General features: G+C 55.5%; 1 protein-coding gene across 8 annotated transcripts in view; it reads right to left on the bottom strand.

The window, feature by feature from the left end:
* Positions 1 to 2,694: 2,694 nt before the first annotated feature.
* The window catches only part of RFX2 (regulatory factor X2), a 123,341-nt gene continuing 106,319 nt past the window's right edge, over positions 2,695 to 19,716 (bottom strand). For all 8 annotated transcript variants that reach the window (XM_017867005.1, XM_017867009.1, XM_017867010.1 and 5 more), the window contains 10 exons: positions 18,678 to 18,793; positions 16,602 to 16,720; positions 16,177 to 16,289; positions 15,523 to 15,677; positions 12,753 to 12,850; positions 11,332 to 11,481; positions 10,429 to 10,637; positions 6,601 to 6,754; positions 5,148 to 5,190; positions 2,695 to 4,489 (listed from right to left, as the gene is read on the bottom strand). In XM_017867005.1, coding sequence (XP_017722494.1) covers positions 4,374 to 4,489; positions 5,148 to 5,190; positions 6,601 to 6,754; positions 10,429 to 10,637; positions 11,332 to 11,481; positions 12,753 to 12,850; positions 15,523 to 15,677; positions 16,177 to 16,289; positions 16,602 to 16,720; positions 18,678 to 18,793 — 1,273 coding nt within the window. In that variant the 3' untranslated portion in view covers positions 2,695 to 4,373. The remainder of the gene's footprint in view (positions 4,490 to 5,147; positions 5,191 to 6,600; positions 6,755 to 10,428; positions 10,638 to 11,331; positions 11,482 to 12,752; positions 12,851 to 15,522; positions 15,678 to 16,176; positions 16,290 to 16,601; positions 16,721 to 18,677; positions 18,794 to 19,716) is intronic.

Here is a 19,716-nt window from a genome sequence, read left to right as displayed (position 1 = left end):
GGCCAAGGAGGAGCTGGGGAGTAGCAAAGAGGAAGGGGAGAAATGGTCTGATTATGGTCCTTTTGAGGCAGGGCCAAGGGGTGGGGCAGGGCAATGTGGGTAGACGGAAGGTGCTGCCCACACTGTGATGGAGACATGGGGAGGAGGTCTGGACGGCCAGATGCCGGGCTGCTGTCTTGCTCTGCTGAGGGCCAGGCACCCAGGAGCTCTGAGCAGAGGTGAAGTCAGCAGCTTGTGGAGGTATTTCCATCTTGGGAGTGGCTGAGGTGACTGAGGGGGTAGAAGGAGGAGAGGAGTAGGCAGGACCCAGGTGCAGAGGAGCAGCAGCCAGAGGCAGGAGGAAAACAGAGGTAGCGGGGGTTACTCCAGGTGGAGCTTCTCCCCTTTCTTTTTTTTTTCTTTTGAGACAGAGTCTCGCTCTGTCACCCAGGTTGGAGTGCAATGGCACGATCTCGATCGCTGTAAGCTCCACCTCCCAGGTTCAAGCGATTCTCCTGCCTCAGCCTCCCCAGTTGCTGGGACTACAGGCGCCCACCACCACACCTGGCTAATGTTTGCATTTTTAATAGAGACGGGGATTCACCATGTTAGCCAGGATGGTCTCGATCTCCTGACCTCGTAATCTACCCACCTTGGCCTCTGAAAGTGCTGGGATTACAGGCATGAGCCACTGTGCCTGGCCCGCATCTCCCCCTTCTTAGCATGCTGGTAGCTGCAGTGTGTGGGGTCCCCTCCCATCTTGCACTGGAGTTCCTGCCACCAGACAATTTGTGAAGGCAGGGACATCTCTGGGGCTCCCCACCCCTCCTTGCTGATGTCTGCCTGGAGGTCAGGGCTGTAACGGCAGCTCCATCATCACCGGGGACCCAGCCTCCTTCTGACTCATTGCTTTTCCATCCTTATCACGGGGCTTCCACCTTGAGGTCCACTGTGGCTGCTGTGCTCCAGCCATCACATTGGCATTCCAACCAGCAGCCTTGCTTTTCCCACATGTACAATGGGGATTACCTCTACCTTAGGTCATCAAAAAGAGGAGACAGGACAGAAGTGTAGTGTGGAGGCTGCTGTGATTATGGCCAGTACCCCCTTGAGATGCTTGGTAAAACCAAGTTTCCCCTTTTTTTTTCTGAGGCGACTGCACCCTGGGGACCTACCCAGAGGGCTCTGGAGGCACATGATGGCCTGAGGAGCTCAAGCGGGCTCCTCTTTCCTGGGGCACCATCCCCCATGCTCTGAGCTCCCACTTTCCCTAGCCTGTCAGGCCCCGTGGGCGGGGCTTGGGTTTCCTACTCTGGGCCCTGCAGTCCACACCGGGCCTGGCTCTTCGGCGGTTGGGGAGGTGGGGAGTTGGTACTTGCCTAATTTGACTCAGGGGTCTCAGCTGGAGGAAGGTCTGAAATTGTGACCCAGCAGGGGATGGGGCGAGTGGATTTCCTGGCTGAAGTTGGCACCATCAGGACCCAGTGGGGTCCTGGAGTCCCAGCCCAGGGAAGGGAGGGGCGATTCTAGTGTCGCCTGGGACAGAGAGGCCTGGACTGGGGCAAAGGCCGAGTGTCTCTGGGGGCATACGGGGCACTGGCCTGGCACTTGGGAAACAGATTTAGGGGCAGCTGAGTGAGAACTATACTAGCCTTTGTGGGCCACCCTCCCTCCCACAGGTGGGCCCTGCTGGGTTCCTGAGCCCATTGCTCTCCTCTGCAGAGTTTCTTCAAAGTCCTGCAGCCCCGCACCACAGTCCCCTGAGAGGAAATGGCAGCAACCACACACTTCCTGGCCCCTACCCGAATCCCACCGAGTCAGGCTCCCTGTGGGTGGGGTCCAGAAATCGGCCGTTTTTGAGCAAGCTCATGCACTGATTCTCAATGATTCTGAAGTTTGGCCCCAACTGTACCAAGGAGACCCTGAGGACAACCAGTGGTTCGGATCCAAGACCAGTGCACCTGCTTCTCCACTAGATCCAAGTGGGTCTAGCCTGTAACAAATGCAAACAGGAGGCCAGGCCGGTGGCTCACGCCTGTAATCTCAGCACTTTGGGAGGCCAAGGTGGGAGGATCGCTTGAGCTGAGGAGTTTGAGTCCAGCCTGGGCAACATAGGAAGATCCCCGTCTCTATTAAAAAAAAAAAAAAAAAAAAAAAATTAACTGGATGTGGTGGTGCACGCCTATAGTCTCAGCTACTTGGGGAGGCTGAGGTGGGAGGATCACCTGAGCCCAAGAGGTTGAGGCTGCAGTGAGCTATGATAATGCCACTGCACTCCAGCCTGGGTAATAGAATGAGACCATCTCTTAAACAAACAACAACAAACAAACAAAAACAAAAGAAAAATCCCAAAGTGTAAACAGGAGCCACTGACCATCCTGTACAAAGAAGTGTTTCTGTGCCATCACTGGCTCAGGGTGGGCCTTGCTAAGGAAGTGAGGGGCCCGGGCTCCTTTTGGAAGGCACTAGAACATCCCCAGGGAGCCTGCAGGCAAGTGCGGGGGGCACCTCTGTGGCTTCTCCTCTGGGTCTTGAGTGGTGCAAGCCCGGCAGGCTGGTGTCCCTGGGCAGGGGGGCAGGGCCTGGAGTGTGGACGAGTCCGAAAGTGGGCACGCTTAGTGTTTACTGCTGTGAAAAACGAGACAGGCCTGAGAGGCTCGTGGCTTTGCTGCCACCTCTGTTGCTCCTCGTGGATCGGAAAGACGGGCCGGAGCCTAAGGCAGAAACCAGCTTGTATTGGTTACCAGGAGTGAGCAAAAGCCGGGCGTTACAATCTGTTAACTGTGAGCTTCAGTGTCTCCACGGAGAGGAGACGTATAAAGACATTCTTTCCGTCGGATTTCAACTAAGGTTTGGGCTACACGACCAGACAAACAGTGATTATTCCTGACTTTTCGTTTCTAAAGTGAGCACGTGTCTTTCTCTTTCTGCCCCTCCGCTCTGGCGCAGGCCGAGCATTGCTCTGAGCTCCTGCAAGCAGGGAAGTAAGGTTTTAAAGGCCACGTGAGCTATTAGTACCTTCTGTGTGAATGAGAACAAAACATTTGGGACTGAACATACAGCAATGTACACATTCATAAGAAACGTTCTAATAACAATAGAGCACAAAACTATTGGTATAAACATTTTTCCAAAAAGAGAAAACTATTGCATTTCGTTAGAAAGCGCGTCCTGGGCCGAGGCTCGTCTTTCTTCTCTGCAGTTGGTTTGGGGGCAGAAACTCCAGCACGCAGCTGTCCAACTGCAGCGGCTATGTGTCTCCATGGAGACAAACTCGGTGTCTCAAGTTCGGGGCTTCGAAAGTCCCGAATATTTGTCCCCAGAGAAGAGTTTTGACTTTGAAGAGGACAAGGTGGGACTCGCCCGGGGTTGGGGTGCTCCGGGATTAATTCAGAGGGAGGTGTTCTGGAAGACTCCGTGGAGCGGGACGTAGAGGCACTGCTGTTTGGACGACAGGCGGGATAGCTGCTTTCTGAAGTTGCGGCTGTGACACTGTTCCTGTTGGACAGACTCCTTCCCCAGCCAGCGGCGTGATGGTGACGGTGAACTTGGACAGAGCCCCAGATCCTTCCTGGTGCTGATAGAACTTCTGGTTTTGAGTTTTTGGAAGGCACTGCTTTGTCCTGGCATGAGCGAGCCTGTTTCTGTGGCTTGTTCTTTCTCGAGCTGCAGATCTGTCCAGGACACAGCGATTGTCAGGTGCCCCTCAAGTCCTTTGGCATCTGGAGATGGGTTCCTGCAGTAGAGCCAGCCTCCCGCCTCAGCGCATCGGGGCAGGGCAGTCTGGCTCTAAAAGGCCCCAGGGCACCGCTCCCAGCTGGGTCCCTCCCACATGGTGCTACCAGACAAGGGCACTCCACTTTCCATTCCTGAGGGGACTCCAGGGATGCTGGCGAGCTCTGTGCCTCCCCAATGGTGGCAGGTAGGAGGGGAGAGGCCGTCCCTTTCTATTCGGGCTCTGCCAGGTTTTTCAATTTTAAATCATGGTGAAAATTGGTTCCAGTTGAGTGTAGGGGCCAGCGCTCTCAGCACAGCTCCTTCAGCTCTTAAAGGGACTAGGGCCAACGTCCAGAGTTCCAGCAGAGGAGGGTTTGCCTAGAACAAAGAACCCATGGTCTGGTGTGGCCCTGGTGACTGTACAGGGGCCTGGCACCCAGAGCACAGCTACAGTCAGTGGGAGCCCCGGCCCAGGCTTCTGTAGCTTCAACAACTGCTTTCCTTCTTGAACACTCTCTTGGCCTTCAAGGGCACGCTGACCCCGGGAGGCCCCGCTTGAGTCAAAGTAAACATCCGTCGTCTAAGAGGCACTAATTTGGTGGAGCCGGTGAAGTCCAGGTTCCCAGAGCGATCGGGCGGCATCTTCTGGAACCTGGCGGAGGAGCCGGCCGGGGCTGCTAGATGCCCTGCAGGGAGTGGTTGGGATCACTGCGCTCCCGCTTCACCAGGGGCTCGCCCAGGCTGTGGGCATCCGGGCCCGCCTCGCTGCCGCGCTGCTCATCGCGCATGTCATCTGCAGAGGGAGGGGTAGGGTCAGTGTCCATCATCAGGAGGGCATGGGAGGGAGAGACGGAAGTGCATGTTCCAAGAGCTGCTCCAGCACGCCAGGCAGGGTACTAAGGACACGTGGCAGCCCGTGGACCCTGCCTTGGCCTCTGCTCCAGGCTGATCTGTCCTCTCCCACCTACCTGGTCACCCAGAGGTGCCCCCAGGTTGGGCCAGGCAAAAGAGCCTCTGCCCTGTGCCTCCCTTCCCCAGTGCCGATGGGCCTGGGGCCTGCTCCCCACAGGGCTGGGGCCTCTGGGGTCCTCCTCCCACCTGCGTGGAGCAGGGACGGGGCCCAGGGGCTCCTCTGGCCTGCCTGTCCCACTCTACTGCTGGGCATGGGCGCAGGAGACCAGAGGCTGCCTGGTCCGGAGCTGGTGCTAAGGTCCCTGGGCAGCGGCTACCCAGAGGCCGGCAGCACTCTGAGCCCCAGCCGAGCCAGTCTGCAGTGGCGCCTGCTGCCCAGGGCCATCAGCCACTGTCTGGACGCCAGATCCCAGGGTCCTCACCCCCCGAGGGGCTGCCCCCATTTCCACCTGCTCATCATGAGATGAGGCAGACAGGCCACGGCCAGGAGTACCATCCTCCTGGGAGGGCCGTGGCGGGAAAGCCGCAGACGCACCCACCTTTGTCAAGCAGCGTCAGCGACAGAGAGGCGAGATCGTTGAACTGAAAGAGAAACCTGGAGTCAGGGGCGCCTGCAGAGGGGTGGCAGTTGCTGTTTGGGGGCTCTGGGGATGCTGGCCCAACCTTGCCTTGAGCCACGTCCTCCATTCACAGTAAAGCAGCTAGGGTCTGCCCTGAGAAGTGGCTCTGATGCTGCCATGCGTCTGGGTGGGTCCCTGTCCCCTGTCCAGGCCGCCTCTGGGAACTGCTGGGGGTGGAGGGTGCTGACTGCTCGAGGCAGTGAGGGGACAGGAGCTGGTTCCCAAGGTCCCCTGGGTGTGGCTGCTCCGGGTTTTAAGGTGGCACGGAAGGGCCATGGGTCAAGTTATCTTTGCTCCCTGAAGTCTGTATACGGCATGAAAGCCAGTCCTCGGTTGCCCCAGAGCCCGGCGTCCACGCCAACATGCAGAGAACAGACAGCTTCCACAGTTTCTGCGCACGTTATGGGGCCCTGGCCACGACTCTGAGAGTGCTGTGACCTCTGGGTAGTAAGAGGGCAGGGACCCTGCCATTCATCAAGCATCACCTCGTTTCTTCCTCGAGGCAAACCCATGCAGCCCAGCAAGTCCACTCCAAGGTGTGGACCCCAAAGAACTGAACGCAGGTGTGCACACAAAAACCCGCCCACAAATGCCCACAGCAGCATCATTCATAACGGCCACAGAGAGGGAGCGACCACGCAGCACGGAGGCACGAGGGGTCAGCGCAGCGCGGCCAGCCACGCACTGGAACACAACTCAGCCAGGAGAGGAACCAGGCTCTGACCCGGGTCACAGCGCAGACGTCACGTTCAGTGAGAGGCATCGGACACAAAAGGCCACACAGTGTGTGATCCCATTTCTATGAAATGTCCAGGACAGGCCGATCCACAGAGGCAGAAGGGGGCTGCGTGGGTGCTGTGCTGCAGGAGGGGCTTGGGAGTGACTGCTCCTGGGACGGGGTTTCCTTTTGGGGTGATGGAATGTTCTGGAACTGGACAGTGGTGCCAGCTGCACCTTGTGAATGTCCTAAATGTCACTTTATTGTGTGCTTTAATGTGGAAATACCACCCTATGTGTATGTCACCACAATACAAAGAACACTTTGGGGGGTGTGTCCGAGGCCTCCCCTGCGTGGCAGGACACCCAAGGACAACCTCCCTCCAGAGCCAGCGGTTTGATGGTGACTGTGAACTCGGACAGAGCCCCAGAGCCTTCCCGGTGCTGGTCAAACTGTGGTTTGGATGTTTTGAAAGCCACTGCTGTGTCCTGGCATGAGTGGGCCCGTTTCTGTGGCTCTTCACAGAGCTGTGGATCTGTTCGGCGGCAGAGCAGCGGGACCTGTGAGTGTCCTCTCTCTGGGCTGCTCAGAGCACACTGCCCTCTCCCCACAGGCCTGGCCAAGCCCAGCCGTCCTGCCCAGGAGGGTCCTCACCTCTCCCATCACAGCGATCGGAGTCTCTCCGGTGGCCTCTGCGACGCGGTGCTCCACCAGGTAGAACATGTACTCGTCGTAGAGCAGGCGGATGAGGTGGAAGGAGCCGAAGCTGGCAGCGCTGCGCAGGGTCAGGTCCCGGATCACCATGGAGCTGGGGGCAAGTGGACAGAGGCTGGGGACCCTCAGGGGAGCATGGAACCTGGGTCCCGGGCCAGGCTTCATGGCAGCAACACGCCCCCTGCTCTGTGTTTCCTGGGGAACCCAGACCCTGAGTGATCCTAAGACCTGCCGGACTGTTGGGGGCTGATGGCAGCCGAGACCCTGGGCCTAGCGTGATGGATGGGTGGGGCAGGCCTGCCCACTCAGTTCCAGAGACCGCCCAGGGGACAGGAGAAGGAGACGGGCAGTCAGCCCCAAAGCGACAGGCTGCTGGAAACACAACTGCAGCTGGTGCTAGCACGGGCGCTGGACGGATTGCAGCTGGTGATTCCAGTGACATTTCGGACTCCGAATCAGAGCACAGGCTGACAGCTGGTGCCTGTCTCCCCAGCAGGAGGCGCCTCTCCCCACCTTCCCTGTATCCTTGCCACCTCCCGCCATTCCTCAGCCTGTGGTTTCAGGCACCTAAACACAAGACAAAAAGCCAGGGTGCTTAAGTCTCTGTCAGCGAAAGCAGGAGTTTCAGAGACTTCAGCCCAGATCCAGTCCTCATCCAGCCCTCAGCCTGTGAGCTGAGAATGCTTCACGTTTTGAAAAAGTCAAAAGAATAATTTTATTCGGTGGCACGTGGAAATTACATGAAATTCACATGTTGGTGTCCACAAACAGTTTCACTGGCACGCGTCATGCCCGTTCCTATATTGTCTTTCCTAGGATGGCTGCAAATACTACCTGGTTCTTTCCAGGAGAGGCGGCCCCTGACCTGAAGGATCAATATAAGACCAAAAGGGGCTGGGCACGGTGGCTCACGCCTGTAATCCCAGTACTTTAGGAGGCCAAGGTGGGCAGATCACTTGGGGTCAGGAGTTCGAGACCAACCTGGCCAACGTGGTGAAACCCCATCTCTACTAAAAATACAAAAATTAGCCAGGCATGCTGGCAGGCGCCTGTAATCCCAGCTACTCAGAAGGCTGAGGCATGAGAATTGCTTGAACCCAGGAGGCGGAGGTTGCAATGAGCCGAGATTGCACCACTGTACTCCAGCCTGGTGACAGAGCGAGACTCTGTCTCAAAAAACAAACAAACAAACAAGAGAATGAAGTGGAAGTGTCTCAGTCTCCCTTGTGAAGAGCACCCCCACCTTGCAGACGTGACCCCGATCCCCTCCAGCTCTGAGCTGTGCTCTTCTTTGGCTGGCAGGTACCTCAGTCCTGCGCTCACTCTGCTCTTCTCGATTCTTCCACTTGCAACCTTCCCTCTGTCCATGGAGACAGGCATCGGCATCCCTACACTGTCTCTTCCCTTGCTCTTCCTCCTTCATTACCCCAGTGTGGCTTTGTTGTAATTTCTGGCTACACTGGTGTTTCTGTTATGTGGCAGTGGTGTGCTAGGCCCATGGCAGAGCCGCGCAGTCTGTTAGGCATGTGGTTCCTCTCATTCATTCATTCAGCCAGCATTTAAACAGAAGCGAGGTCCCGGCACTCAGGTAGCGTGCCTGATCATACAGGAGACAGACAACAGACAAGTGAACAGATGACGACAGACAGGTGACGATCAGTGCCAGGAGAAAAGCAGGGCATGGGCATGGAAGGTGGGACAGAATGGGCCGTCTTATTTACAGAGGCTGGGGGTGGGGCGTTTCTCTGCAGATGATGGGTTTCTCTGCATGGCTGTCTGGGGGAAAGATGTTCCAGGAAAGAGGGGCAGGTGGAAAGGCCCTGAAGCAGCGTGGCCAGGGGAGTGTGTAAGGAGGGAGCTGAGAAAAGGGAGGTGCTGGCTGGTCAGCTGAGGGGTTGGCAAATTTTTTTTTTTTTTTTTTTTTTCAACTGAGACAGTTTGGCTCTTGTTGCCCAGGCTGGAGTGCAATGGCATGATCTTGGCCCACTGCAACCTCTGCCTCCCGGATTCAAGAGATTCTCCTGCCTAAGCCTCCCAAGTAGCTGGGATTTCAGGTACTGGCCACCACACCTGACTTTTTTATATTTTTAGTAGAGATGGGGTTTTGCCATGTTGGCCAGTCTGGTCTTGAACTCCTGACCCCAAGTGATCTGCCCACCACAGCCTCCCAAAGTGTGGGGATTACAGGCATGAGCCACTGCACCCAGCCAGGCAAACTCATTTTCATGCTTGCCAGATAGTAAATACTGTCAGCTTTGTGCCCAACAGTCACACTGTTCTGTGCATTGACAGCTGTAGCTGATCTGTGAATGAATGCGTGTGGCTGAGGTTCCAATAAAACTTTATTTGCACAATGGGCTAGGGCAGTGATATGGTTTGGCTCTGTGTCCCCACCCAAATTTCACCTTGAATTACAATGATCCCCATGTGTTGTGGGAGGGACCCGGTGGGAGGTAATTGAATCATGGGGGCAGATGTTTCCCATGCTGTTCTCTTGAGAGTGAATAAGTCTCATGAGATCTGATAGTTTTATAAAGGGGAGTTCTCCTGCACACACTCCCTTGCCTGCCACCATGTAAGATGTGCCTTTGCTCTTCCTTGGCCTTCTGCTATGACTGTGAGGCCTCCCCAGCCATGTGGAACCGTAAGTCCATTAAACCTATTTTTCTTTATAAATTACCCAGTCTTGGGTATGTCTGTATCAGCAGTGTGGGAATGGACTAATACAGGTGGGGATAACAATTTGGCCCTGTGGCCATAGCTCATCCATGCGCTGGGTCATGCGGGCCTGTCAGCCACAGAACAGCTTTGTGTTTTCCTGGGGTAATAACTGGCTCTTTTTTAAAAAATGCTCACTTTTCCATGTACTCATGAGACTAAAACTCCTGATAGAACTGCAGGAGGCATCTTGGTGCCTTTCCTGGGGACGATCCCTCTGGAAGCCTTGGCTCCCCTGCCCTGGTCTGCACAGGGTAGGTTTGTAGCTTGGAAATAATTTCCCATCAGAACTCTCAGGACATCGCTCTACTGCCTTCCAGGTGTCTGCACATTGTTCAGAAGTCTAATGCTGCTCCCATCCCCAGCCTGTCGCTTTCTCTCTGGAAGCTTTTATGGCTGTTTTTCAAGCTTGGTGTTTTGAAATTTCACCCGGAGCCTCCCTGGGGAAAGTCAGCAGCTTTCTCAGTTTGGAGACTTGTGCCCTTCAGTTCTGAGACAGCTTTTTTTTTTTTTCTCCCCTTAGAGATGGGGTCTTGCTCTGTCACTCAGGCTGGAGTGCAGTGGTGCAATCTTGGCTTACTGCAGTCTGGACCGCCAGGGCTCAAGGATCCTCCCACCTCAGCCTCCCAAGTATGTGGGACCACAGGCACATGGCACCACACCCAGACAAGTTGTTTAACTTTTTGTAGAGGTCCTGGTATTTTCCCCAGAGCGGTCTCGAACTTCAGGTCTCAAGCCGTCCTCCTGCCTTGGCCTCCCAAAGTGGTGGGATTATAGGTATGAGCCGCCATGCCCAGCCCACAGTCATTATTTCTGTCTGCAGAACTTGCAATTTAGTTTTTAGGCTACGGTCACCTTCTGGGCCTGCCCCTGGGAGCCGCTGGTCACGAGTGAGGCCCCCAGCCAGGTACTTGTTTTTTGGGGTTCAGGCACTGCTGGAACTCTGCTGAGCCCTGTTTTTCTCTGAGCTCACCAGCCGAGCTACCCCTTAGAAGTTGGCCTCGGAGCCCCCACCCACCAGTATTCTCTCAGAGGTCTGGCAGGACTAACCTGTAAAAGGACCATTTCAGCAGGAACTGCCGGGCGGCCTTGGGAAAGCTGGGGCTGCCAGCGTGCTGCTTCAGGACCTGGGTGACCACGCTGTCCAGCCAGCTGGCCCACTGGTCCAGGGAGCTCTGCTGCTGCAGGGTCAGCTTGAAATCCTGCTCCAGCCGCTGCACCACACTCTCCTCACACTGGCACACCCACGAGGCCTGCTCCTGTGGGCGGGGTGGAGGCCAGTGTCAGCAACACAGACCCCAGCCACGGCAGCCCTCCCAGACCTAGCCATGCTCAGGGCGGGACGTCGCGCTGTGCTTGAGCCTCCTCATCCTTGACCTTGACAGCTGCAAGCCAAACCCTGTGTCTCCCATAACAGGGGCAGAATAGAGAGCCAAGGGGGATCCAACCGGCTTCCGGGGACTCATACCCGGGTCTTTCTGGATCAAAGCTCCTGCTATACGAGGTCTTCGTTTCGTTTTTGTTTTAAAAGGATGACTTCTAACTGTGTGTGTGCATTTATTTACTTAATGGGTAAACCCAGGGCCTGAAATAAGCATAGCTCTGAATCCGCTGTGGGCTGGCACTTTGCCAAGCCCAGGGGACAGAGTCAGGAAAATGGCCACAGGGAGGTCAACGTGGTGCCAGGATCCTGGAAACCAGGAGCCTTTGTGAGGAAAATGAGCAGGAGTGTTGGTCACAGCACCTGGACGCCAGAGGGCCCTGAGAGATGATGGAGTAGAGAGAGCTGGGGGCCGTGGGTGGGCTTTGGCCTGGGACCCGTGTCATGCAACAGAACTGTGGCCAGGCTCGGGGCAGGGGGCCAGGTTTTGCCATGGGCTCCACTCGGTGGGTTTGCTGGTTTTGCTGGAGGGTGGGAAGCCCAGGCCCTGGGGACGGCGTGGAGGAGGTCACCTGCACATTGGCAAAGTCCACGCGGTTGAGGTCGCTGAGCATCTGGTTGATCTGGGACGTGTTCTGCAGCACCGCCCGGGCCGCCTGCGCCAGGTGGTTGAGGGATGTGTAGCGCCGCAGCGTCTGGGCAAAGGCACTGACGACGCCCACCTGTAAGCCAGGGCGCGTGGTGAGCAGGGTTCACAGGGAAGAGCCTGTTCCGCCGCGCTCCTTGCAGGGGTGCCAGGGCTCAGGGACAACACAGGGAGCAGGGAGCAGGAAACAGCAACCTGGGCAGGGAAGAGGGAACCCCCTGCTATTCTTAGGGACCCAGTGGGTGAGAATCAGTGAAGCAGAGACCTCGCCGGTGCATCGCACGCGTCGCTAACCGAAGCCCATGTCCCGCTGAGTTAGAATTCACAACTGGCACCATGCCCACTTCTAGAGTCCCTGTGGCTCTCTGGAGGGGCTATTGAGACCACAGATTCCTGGGTGCTATAGGGTCAGACTTTTAGTGGGTATGGCCTGGGAATCTTATTTTATTAAGAGATGGGGTCTTGCTTGTTGCCCAGGCTGATCTCCAACTCTTGGCCTCAAATGATCCTCCTGTCTTGGGCTCCCAAAGTGCTGGGATTACAGGTGTGAACCACTGCACCGGCCCTGAATCTGAATTTTTAACAATGACCTGATCAATGCTTGCACCACTGCCTAACAGATCAATTCCAAAGAGCAGGCGGGTGCCCTGTAGCTGCCTCCGTTTCACCCAAGAGCCCTTCAAGAAATGCTCATGATGGCTGGGTGCGGTGGCTCATGCCTGTAATCCTAGCACTTTGGGAGGCCGAAGCAGGTGGATCACCTGAGGTCAGGAGTTCGAGACCAGCCTGGCCAGCATGGCGAAACCCTATCTCTATTAAAAATACAAAAAAATTAGCCAGGTGTGGTGGTGGGCGCCTGTAATCCCAGCTATTCGGGAGGCCGAGGCAGGAGACTCGCTTGAACCTGGGAGACAGAGTGAGGCTCTGTCTCAAAAAAAAAAAAAAAAAAAAAAAAGGAATGCTCATGAGAACGGTGGGTAATCACTCTCTTTTCCACAAGTCGGCCAAGGTTCTACATTTCAAATTCGATTGATTTGTGGCCAAGATTATAGCAATAAGAGTCACAGCAAGGAGATTAAATTTCCCTAATAAGATGAGCACAGAAACACACAATCTGTTCTGAACTGACTCAAAGATATGACATCAAATGACATCTTCTGTTGTTCCCCTTCCTGCCAGCACTGATGCATCATCGACTGTGTGCTCAGGGCTTCCTTAAGGGACCGATTACTCTCATGACACAGGGACGAAGCCAGCGCTCTCCGGGACACAGTGGTCCTCATGCTCTCCTGGAGTGGAGCCCCTCCCAGCCATAGTTGGGGAGCCCAGGCCCCACCCCGGACATACCTTGGTCTGGATGACCTGTTGTGGGAAGTCGCTCATGGCATTTGTCAACCAGCCTTCCAAGCTCTTGGCAAAGTTACGGATGGCCTGTGTCAAGGTACCTGGGGGATACAGACCATGATATTACCAGGGGGAAAGGCAGTGACTGGACATTGGAAATCAGCATTCAATGTAAGAGCTGGCCCAAGTGCGATGACAATCACCACCAAGAAGAACAAGCCACAGAGGCCGGGGGAACCGAGGACACTTAGACACGGGAAGAACTGGGCGTGGCCCAGTGCTGCTGGTCACCACCCACTGCCTATGTGGGTCTCACAGGGGGCAGTTCTCCCCAGGGACACGGTGCTGTCTGGGGTTGTGAACGGTCATCATGCGGGGCGCCTCAGGCATGGAGTGGGTGGAGGCCACGGATGCTTCTCAGCACCTCGCAGTGCCCAGGATGGCCCCACCCCAGAGAATGATCCAGCCCCAGATATCAACAGTGCCAAGGGAGAGAAGCCTTGACACAAACACATACACACACACACACACACACGTAAATACATTCTACCAACTTCCTAATTTATTTTAAAGTGGCTTACAATAAGAAACAAATAGTAAGACTGTTAAAAAAAAAAAAAAAGACTAGCGTGGTGGCTCACGCCTGTAATCCCAGCACTTTGGGAGGCTGAGGTGGGCAGATCACCTGAGGTCAGGAGTTCGAGACCAGCCTGGCCAACATGGTGAAACCCCATCTGTACTAAAATACAAAATTATCTGGGCGTGGTGGTGGGTGCCTGTAATCCCAGCTACTCGGGAGGCTGAGGCAGGAGAATCACTTGAACCCGGGAGGCGAAGACTGCAGTGAGCCAAGATCACGCCACTGCACTCCAGCCTGAGTGACAAGAGTGAAACTCTGTCTAAAAAAAAGAAACAGAAAAAAGAAAACAGAAAAATATTTTAAAATGCAAAAGGAAAGATACCCCAAACTCCCACCATAACGTAGAAACTCAAACAAGGCATTGCCCTGAACGGTTTTCAGGCAGACAGCAAGGCCAGGCCAAATGTGTGATGCTTTTGCTGTTTCCCATCTTCCAGCAAAGGTTGCATAGAGTTTACTCAGCAGGACGGAGAGCTGCCTGGTACTAATGGGCTCGGATGTTTGTGGATGGCCTGCGGGGCACAGCCCGTGGTCCTGATGCTGTGATTTATGAAGAGAGGCCTCTGTGCCCAGCTTCCTTGACGACCCCCAGGGTTTTGGGGAGCTTGGCACGGGCCTCGACTGAGGGCCCACTCATGGTGGATGCTCTCACTGCCTCGGGAACTGGAGGCCCTAGGAGGTCTCCAAGGGCACAAGTGAGCCCTGCTGTGGGCCTAGCTTCTTTCCTCATTGTGCCTATCACTCTCTCCCCACCCCCACAAGTCCTGTGGGAAATCACAGGTGGGGCGCTGGGGTGTAAATGTCTCCTGGAATCCTATGGTGCTGGGAAGTGGGGTCTGGCTGGGGGTAAAAGGTCAGCCCCTACCCTAACAGGCTGCAGGAGTCCAGGATCACGTCCCAGCTGCTGCTTCTAAGTTTATGTCTCTGCCCCTCCTATAGGGGGTGGCACTCAGGAAGTGTCACTGTGGGGCTTAAGGGAGGCTGGAGGAAGGTGGCCGGTGGTCTCTCTAAGACCAGGGTGGGCAGCAACCCCACATGGCCCTGGGCCAAGGCTTCCCGCGCAGCGATGGCTCCAGGGCTGCAAGTAGGCTACTCCCAGAGGCCGGCCTGCACACCCCCAGTGAACCTTCCAGAAAGCACCAAGCCCAGCCCGGCTACTCTTGGCAGTGTCCTGACAGCAGGTAGAGCTCACCAGAGCCACTGTGACCTTCCCCTCGAGTCAGAGACAAGGACAAATATGCACGCCAGAGGACACACATTCCACGGCCCACAGCGGCTCTCGCTTAGGGATTTTTTTTTTTTTGAGACAGGGTCTCGCTCTGTTGCCCAGGCTGGAGTGCAGAGGTGCGATCATAGCTCATTGTAGCCTCGACCTCCTGGGCTCAGGTGATCCTCCTTCCTCAGCCTCCTGGGTTGCTGGGACTATAGGCATGCAACACCACACCCAGTTAATTTTTGTTTTTTTAGAAACAGGGTCTCACTATGTTGCACAGGCTGGTCTCAAGCTCCTGGGCTCAAGTGATCCTTCTGCTTCAGCCTCCAGAGTAGCTAGGGCTACAGGCGCACACCACCATGCCCAGCTCAATTTTTTTTTTTTTTTTTGAGACAGAATCAGGCTGAGTGCAGTGGTGTGATCTCGGCTCACTGCAACTTCTGCCTCCCGGGTTAAAGCTATTCTCCTGGCTCAGCCTCCCTAGTAGCTGGGACTACAGGCATGCGCCACCACGCCCAGCTAAATCTTTGTATTTTTAGTAGAGATGGGGTTTCACCATGTTGGTCACACTGGTCTCAAACTCCTGACCTCAAATGATCCTCCCGCCTCCACCTCCCAAAGTGCTGAGATTACAGACGTGAGCAACATTGCCTGGCCCCAGCTAATTTTTTTTTTTTTTTTTTAGAGATAAGGTCTCACTATGTTGCCCAGGCTGGTCTCAAACTCCTGGGCTCAAGCGATCTGTCTGCCTCATCCTCTCAAAGTACGGGGGTCACTGGCATGAGCCACTGCGCCTGGCCCCTTTTGGGTTTTCTGTGAAAGCGATGGTCCAAGGTGGCTGAAGATGTACATGTAAGAAAGGACAGAGGAGGCAGGAAGAGAGGATGGAGCGGCACCAGGCGGGACCGTGCATCACTTACTGGGGACCGGCCTCAGCACGTCGGGGATGAGAATCTCCACCAGCGCCTGGTAGAGGATGTGGTCGCAGCTCCTCATCCACCTGAGGATGGGGTCGCATTGACACAGGGAGATGAGCTTGTCCTTGGGCAGGACGGCACCCTCGGCGTCTTCATCACTGTGGAGAGAGGGGAGACAGGTGAGCTGTGGCCTGGCCCAGCTGGGCTCGCTCAGCCACGGGAGTGACCAGATAGCTGGGCTGCGGGACTTCTGCCCAACGGTGGGGCTGGGGTTTTGCTCCCCGTCCCTGAGGCTCAGTGGGTCCCCTCCCGCCATGTTGCACCCAGCGGTCCACGCTGTCCCTCCCCTGCCAGTGGTCATACTGTCATACTGCGTCTCACTGCAGCTATGGGTTGGGGTCACTTCTACTTGGGATTGCATCATGGTCACCTCTAAAATCCTCCCTATTCAAATGGTCTGACCTGGAAAAGGGGCAGATGGCAATGTGAATTTCAAGCCAGCTCTACCAAGTCTAAAAATCACAGGGACGGAGGCAGAGGGGTCTGAGCCCTAGTTCTTGGAGAGTTGATGCTTTTGTTTATGGGTTACCTGTGGACGTCAGCAGGGGGTTAAGACTTGGGGGGGGGCTGTGAACCCAGCCAGGGTGTGGCAGTCACCTGGCAGGAAGAGAGGTGGGGCCGTCACTGGAGGAGGCCTTGGAGTTCCAGAAGGAGAGCCACAGCTTCTCGATGTAGTGGAACTGGAGGTTCATCACCACATCTACAGTCGCCTAGGAATGAAGGCACCGGTGAGACAGACGAGTGCGTGCGCCCATCACGTGCACTCAGCACACGTCAAGTGAGCAGCCGTGATCCGGGCTGCAGCGGGGTGCCCTGGAATCCCAAGGGAGGCCACAGAGAGGAGAGGAGCAGGCGATGGACATGGATGTGGAGGGGCTGCTGCTCCAGAGAGGATGCTTGTGGGGGCTCGGGGCTCCGTCTCCTCAGCATCACCCGGGGACGCTGGGGACCCTGGCCTGAACGACGATGGCAGTTCCCGGGAGGGACACATAGGAGCTGCCTGCCTGGGCTGGGGCGGTCACCTCGCAGTGCCGTCTGTACACCAGCTGCAGGGCCTTGACGTCGTGCAGTGTGACGCCGTCCTGCAGCAGGACGCTGCCCAGGTCGGGCGCTGGGAACTCGGGGAAGACGTGGGAGACATCTAGGGGAGGAACACGGGAACATCAGAATCGGGGCTCTTAGGAAACCGCGGACAACCGGAAGGCCATGGGTGGATGGGGGGCCCAGAAACAGATGTTCTGCCCCACCCCATGCAGTCAGAGAATTTGTTTATTTCTTTTGTTTTTCTTTTTTGAGACAGGGCCTTGCTCTGTTGCCCAGGCTGGAGTGCAGTGGCACGATCTCGGCTCACTGCAACCTCCAGCTCCTGGGTTCAAGCGATTCTCCTGCCTCAACCTCCCGGGTAGCTGGGATTACAGGTGTGCGCAACAATGCCGGCTAAGTTTTGCATTTTTTAGTAGAGACGGGATTTCGCCATGTTTTGACCAGGCTGGTCTCGAAATCCTGACCTCAGGTGACCCGCCCACCTCGGCCTCCCAAAGTGCTGGGATTACAGGCGTGAGCCACCATGCCTGGCCTTTTTTTTTTTTTTTTTGAGACAAAGTCTCGCTCTGTCACCCAGGCTGGAGTGCAGTGGCAAGATCTTGGCTTACTGCAACCTCCTCCTCCTGGGTTCAAGCGATTCTCCTGTCTCAGCCTCTTGAGTATTTGGGATTACAGGCGTGTGCCACCATGCCTGGCTAATTTTGAATTTTTTTGGTAGAGATGGGGTTTTGCCATGTTGGCCACGTTGGTCTCAAACTCCCGACCTCAAGTGATCTGACTGCTTCAGCTTCTCAAAGTGCTGGGATTATAGGCGTGAGCCACCGCGCCCGGCACAGTCAGGGAATTTGTAAGTGCTGGGATTACAGGCGTGAGCCACCGCGCCCAGCACAGTCAGGGAATTTGTAAGCATCAGTTTTCTCAGGTAGAAAATGGAGAGAATATTACCACCTCCCAGGAACATTAAATATGCAGACACAGAAAGCCCTGAGTCCAAGCCCTGGCACATAGCAAGTACCCACAGAGCCAGCTCAGGGTAGCACATCTCAGGGAGAAGGCCAGCCACAGTGTCCCTGCAGTGATCTCCTGAAGATGGGCCTGACCCCACCTCAATCTCTGCAGGAGACTCAACCCAGGAGGGTTCTGTTTGGGCTCAAAAAAGATCATAAACTGCATGGAAGCCGCTGAGTGTGTACAGAGCCCGCCTGAATCACGATACTGATACCAGTGAGCCTTCCTTGGCCGTCCCCCAACCCCCCGCCCTCCCTCATGGCAGGTTCTGAGTTAGGGCCTTCCTGGGGCAGAGATGGCACCACCACTAGGCCAGCTGGAGGAGAACGCTGTCCCCTGAGCAGTCCCCAGGGAGGAGGCCAAGACCGCCTCATGTTGGGGAACTGGGAGCACCCCGAAAGCTCCAGGCAAGAAGGAAGAAAGCCCAGATGGCAGGCAAATCCTGGTGCACCCTGAGTAGAGAGTATCTAGCACTCTTTCTTTTTTCTTTAATTTGAAAGGCAGAGTCTCGCTCTGTCGCCCAGGTTGGAGAGCAGTGGCGTGTTCACAGCTCACTGCAGCCTCGAACTTCTGGGCTCAAGTGAGCTTCCTTTCTCAGCCTCCTGAATAGGTGGGACCACAGGAGCTTGCTGCTATGCCTGGCTAATTATTTATTTATTTATTTATTTTTTAGTATGTTGCTCAGGCTGGTCTTGAACTCCTGAGCTCAAGTGATCCTCCCGCCTTGGCCTCCCAAGGTGTTGGGGTCACGGGCATGAGCCGCCTGTCCTCTAGTGTTCTTCCTGATGGTCATTTGATTTTATTTTCTCATTTTTCTGATGGTCACTTTATATATTAATTTTTTTTTGGCATGTGCTGATTATTCTAAAGTCTCAGGGATGTCAAAAAGAAGGTCTATCGAGAACTTTCTATTTGACCGAAAAGGTGTCTCATAAGAAAACTGTCGGAAGCGGACGTTTAGATGCCACTGGTTCTACTGGTGTTGAAACCCAGGAGTGTGGCGAGCCGATGGGAGCCCCGCTGTGGGGCCTGTCCGGGCCTCTCACCTATGTACTGCTGGTGGTGCTGGCTCTGCGCGGCCATGGTCTGTTCTGGAGTGCTGTGCAGGCTGCTGTGGGAGCCGCTGTCCCCAAGGCTGTCCGTCTTCTGGGCTGGCCGGTACCTAGGCCGGGAACACACATGCCACCGTGAGGCCCAGCAGCCCTGCTGGGGGTGGGCCCAAGGAGTGGGGGCTGGGCAGGATTCAGTCAGGCATGTGCGTGTATGGTGTTTACAAGTTGCGGTCAAATACACATAACACAAAAGTTACCATCGGAACCATTTGGAGTGCACAGCTCAGCAGCATGAAGCACATTCACGTGGCTGTGCAACTGTTACGATCGTCATCTCCAGAACTTGTTCATCTTCCCACACTGAAGCTCTGTCCCCATGAAACACTCACTCCCCAGCCCCTGGCACCCTGTCTCTGTGAATCTGACGACTCTAGGGACCTCCTAGGAGTGGGGTCATACAGGATTTGTCCTTTTGCAACTGGCCTGTCTCACTGAGCGTTGTGTCCTCAAGGTCCACCGAGTTGTAGCCTGTGTTGGAATTTCCTCCTCCTTGTTTTTTTTTTTTTGAGACGGAGTCTTGGTGCAGTGGTGCCATCTCTGCTCACTGCAAGCTCCGCCTCCTGGGTTCACGCCATTCTCCTGCCTCAGCCTCCCGAGTAGCTGGGACTACAGGCGCCCACCATTGCGTCCAGCTAATTTTTGTATTTTAGTAGAGACGGGGTTTCACCGTGTTAGCCAGGATGGTCTCAATCTCCTGACCTCGTGATTCGCCTGCCTCAGCCTCCCAAAGTGCTGGGATTACAGGCGTGAGCCACTGTGCCCAGAATAGAATTTCCTCCTTTTTTTTTTTTTTTTTGAGACGGAGTCTTGGTGCAGTGGTGCCATCTCGGCTCACTGCAAGCTCCGCCTCCCGGGTTCATGCCATTCTCCCGCCTCAGCCTCCGAGTAGCTGGGACTACAGGTGCCCACCACCTCACCCGGCTAATTTTTGTATTTTTAGTAGAGACGGGATTTCAGTATGTTGGCCAGGCTG

Source organism: Rhinopithecus bieti, unplaced genomic scaffold (assembly GCF_001698545.2).
Source record: "Rhinopithecus bieti isolate Rb0 unplaced genomic scaffold, ASM169854v2 scaffold_1853, whole genome shotgun sequence".
In the NCBI taxonomy this organism is placed as follows: Eukaryota; Metazoa; Chordata; class Mammalia; order Primates; family Cercopithecidae; genus Rhinopithecus; species Rhinopithecus bieti.
The sequence above is the reverse complement of the archived record's forward strand: the minus strand, read 5'-3'. Positions and strand labels throughout refer to the sequence as shown.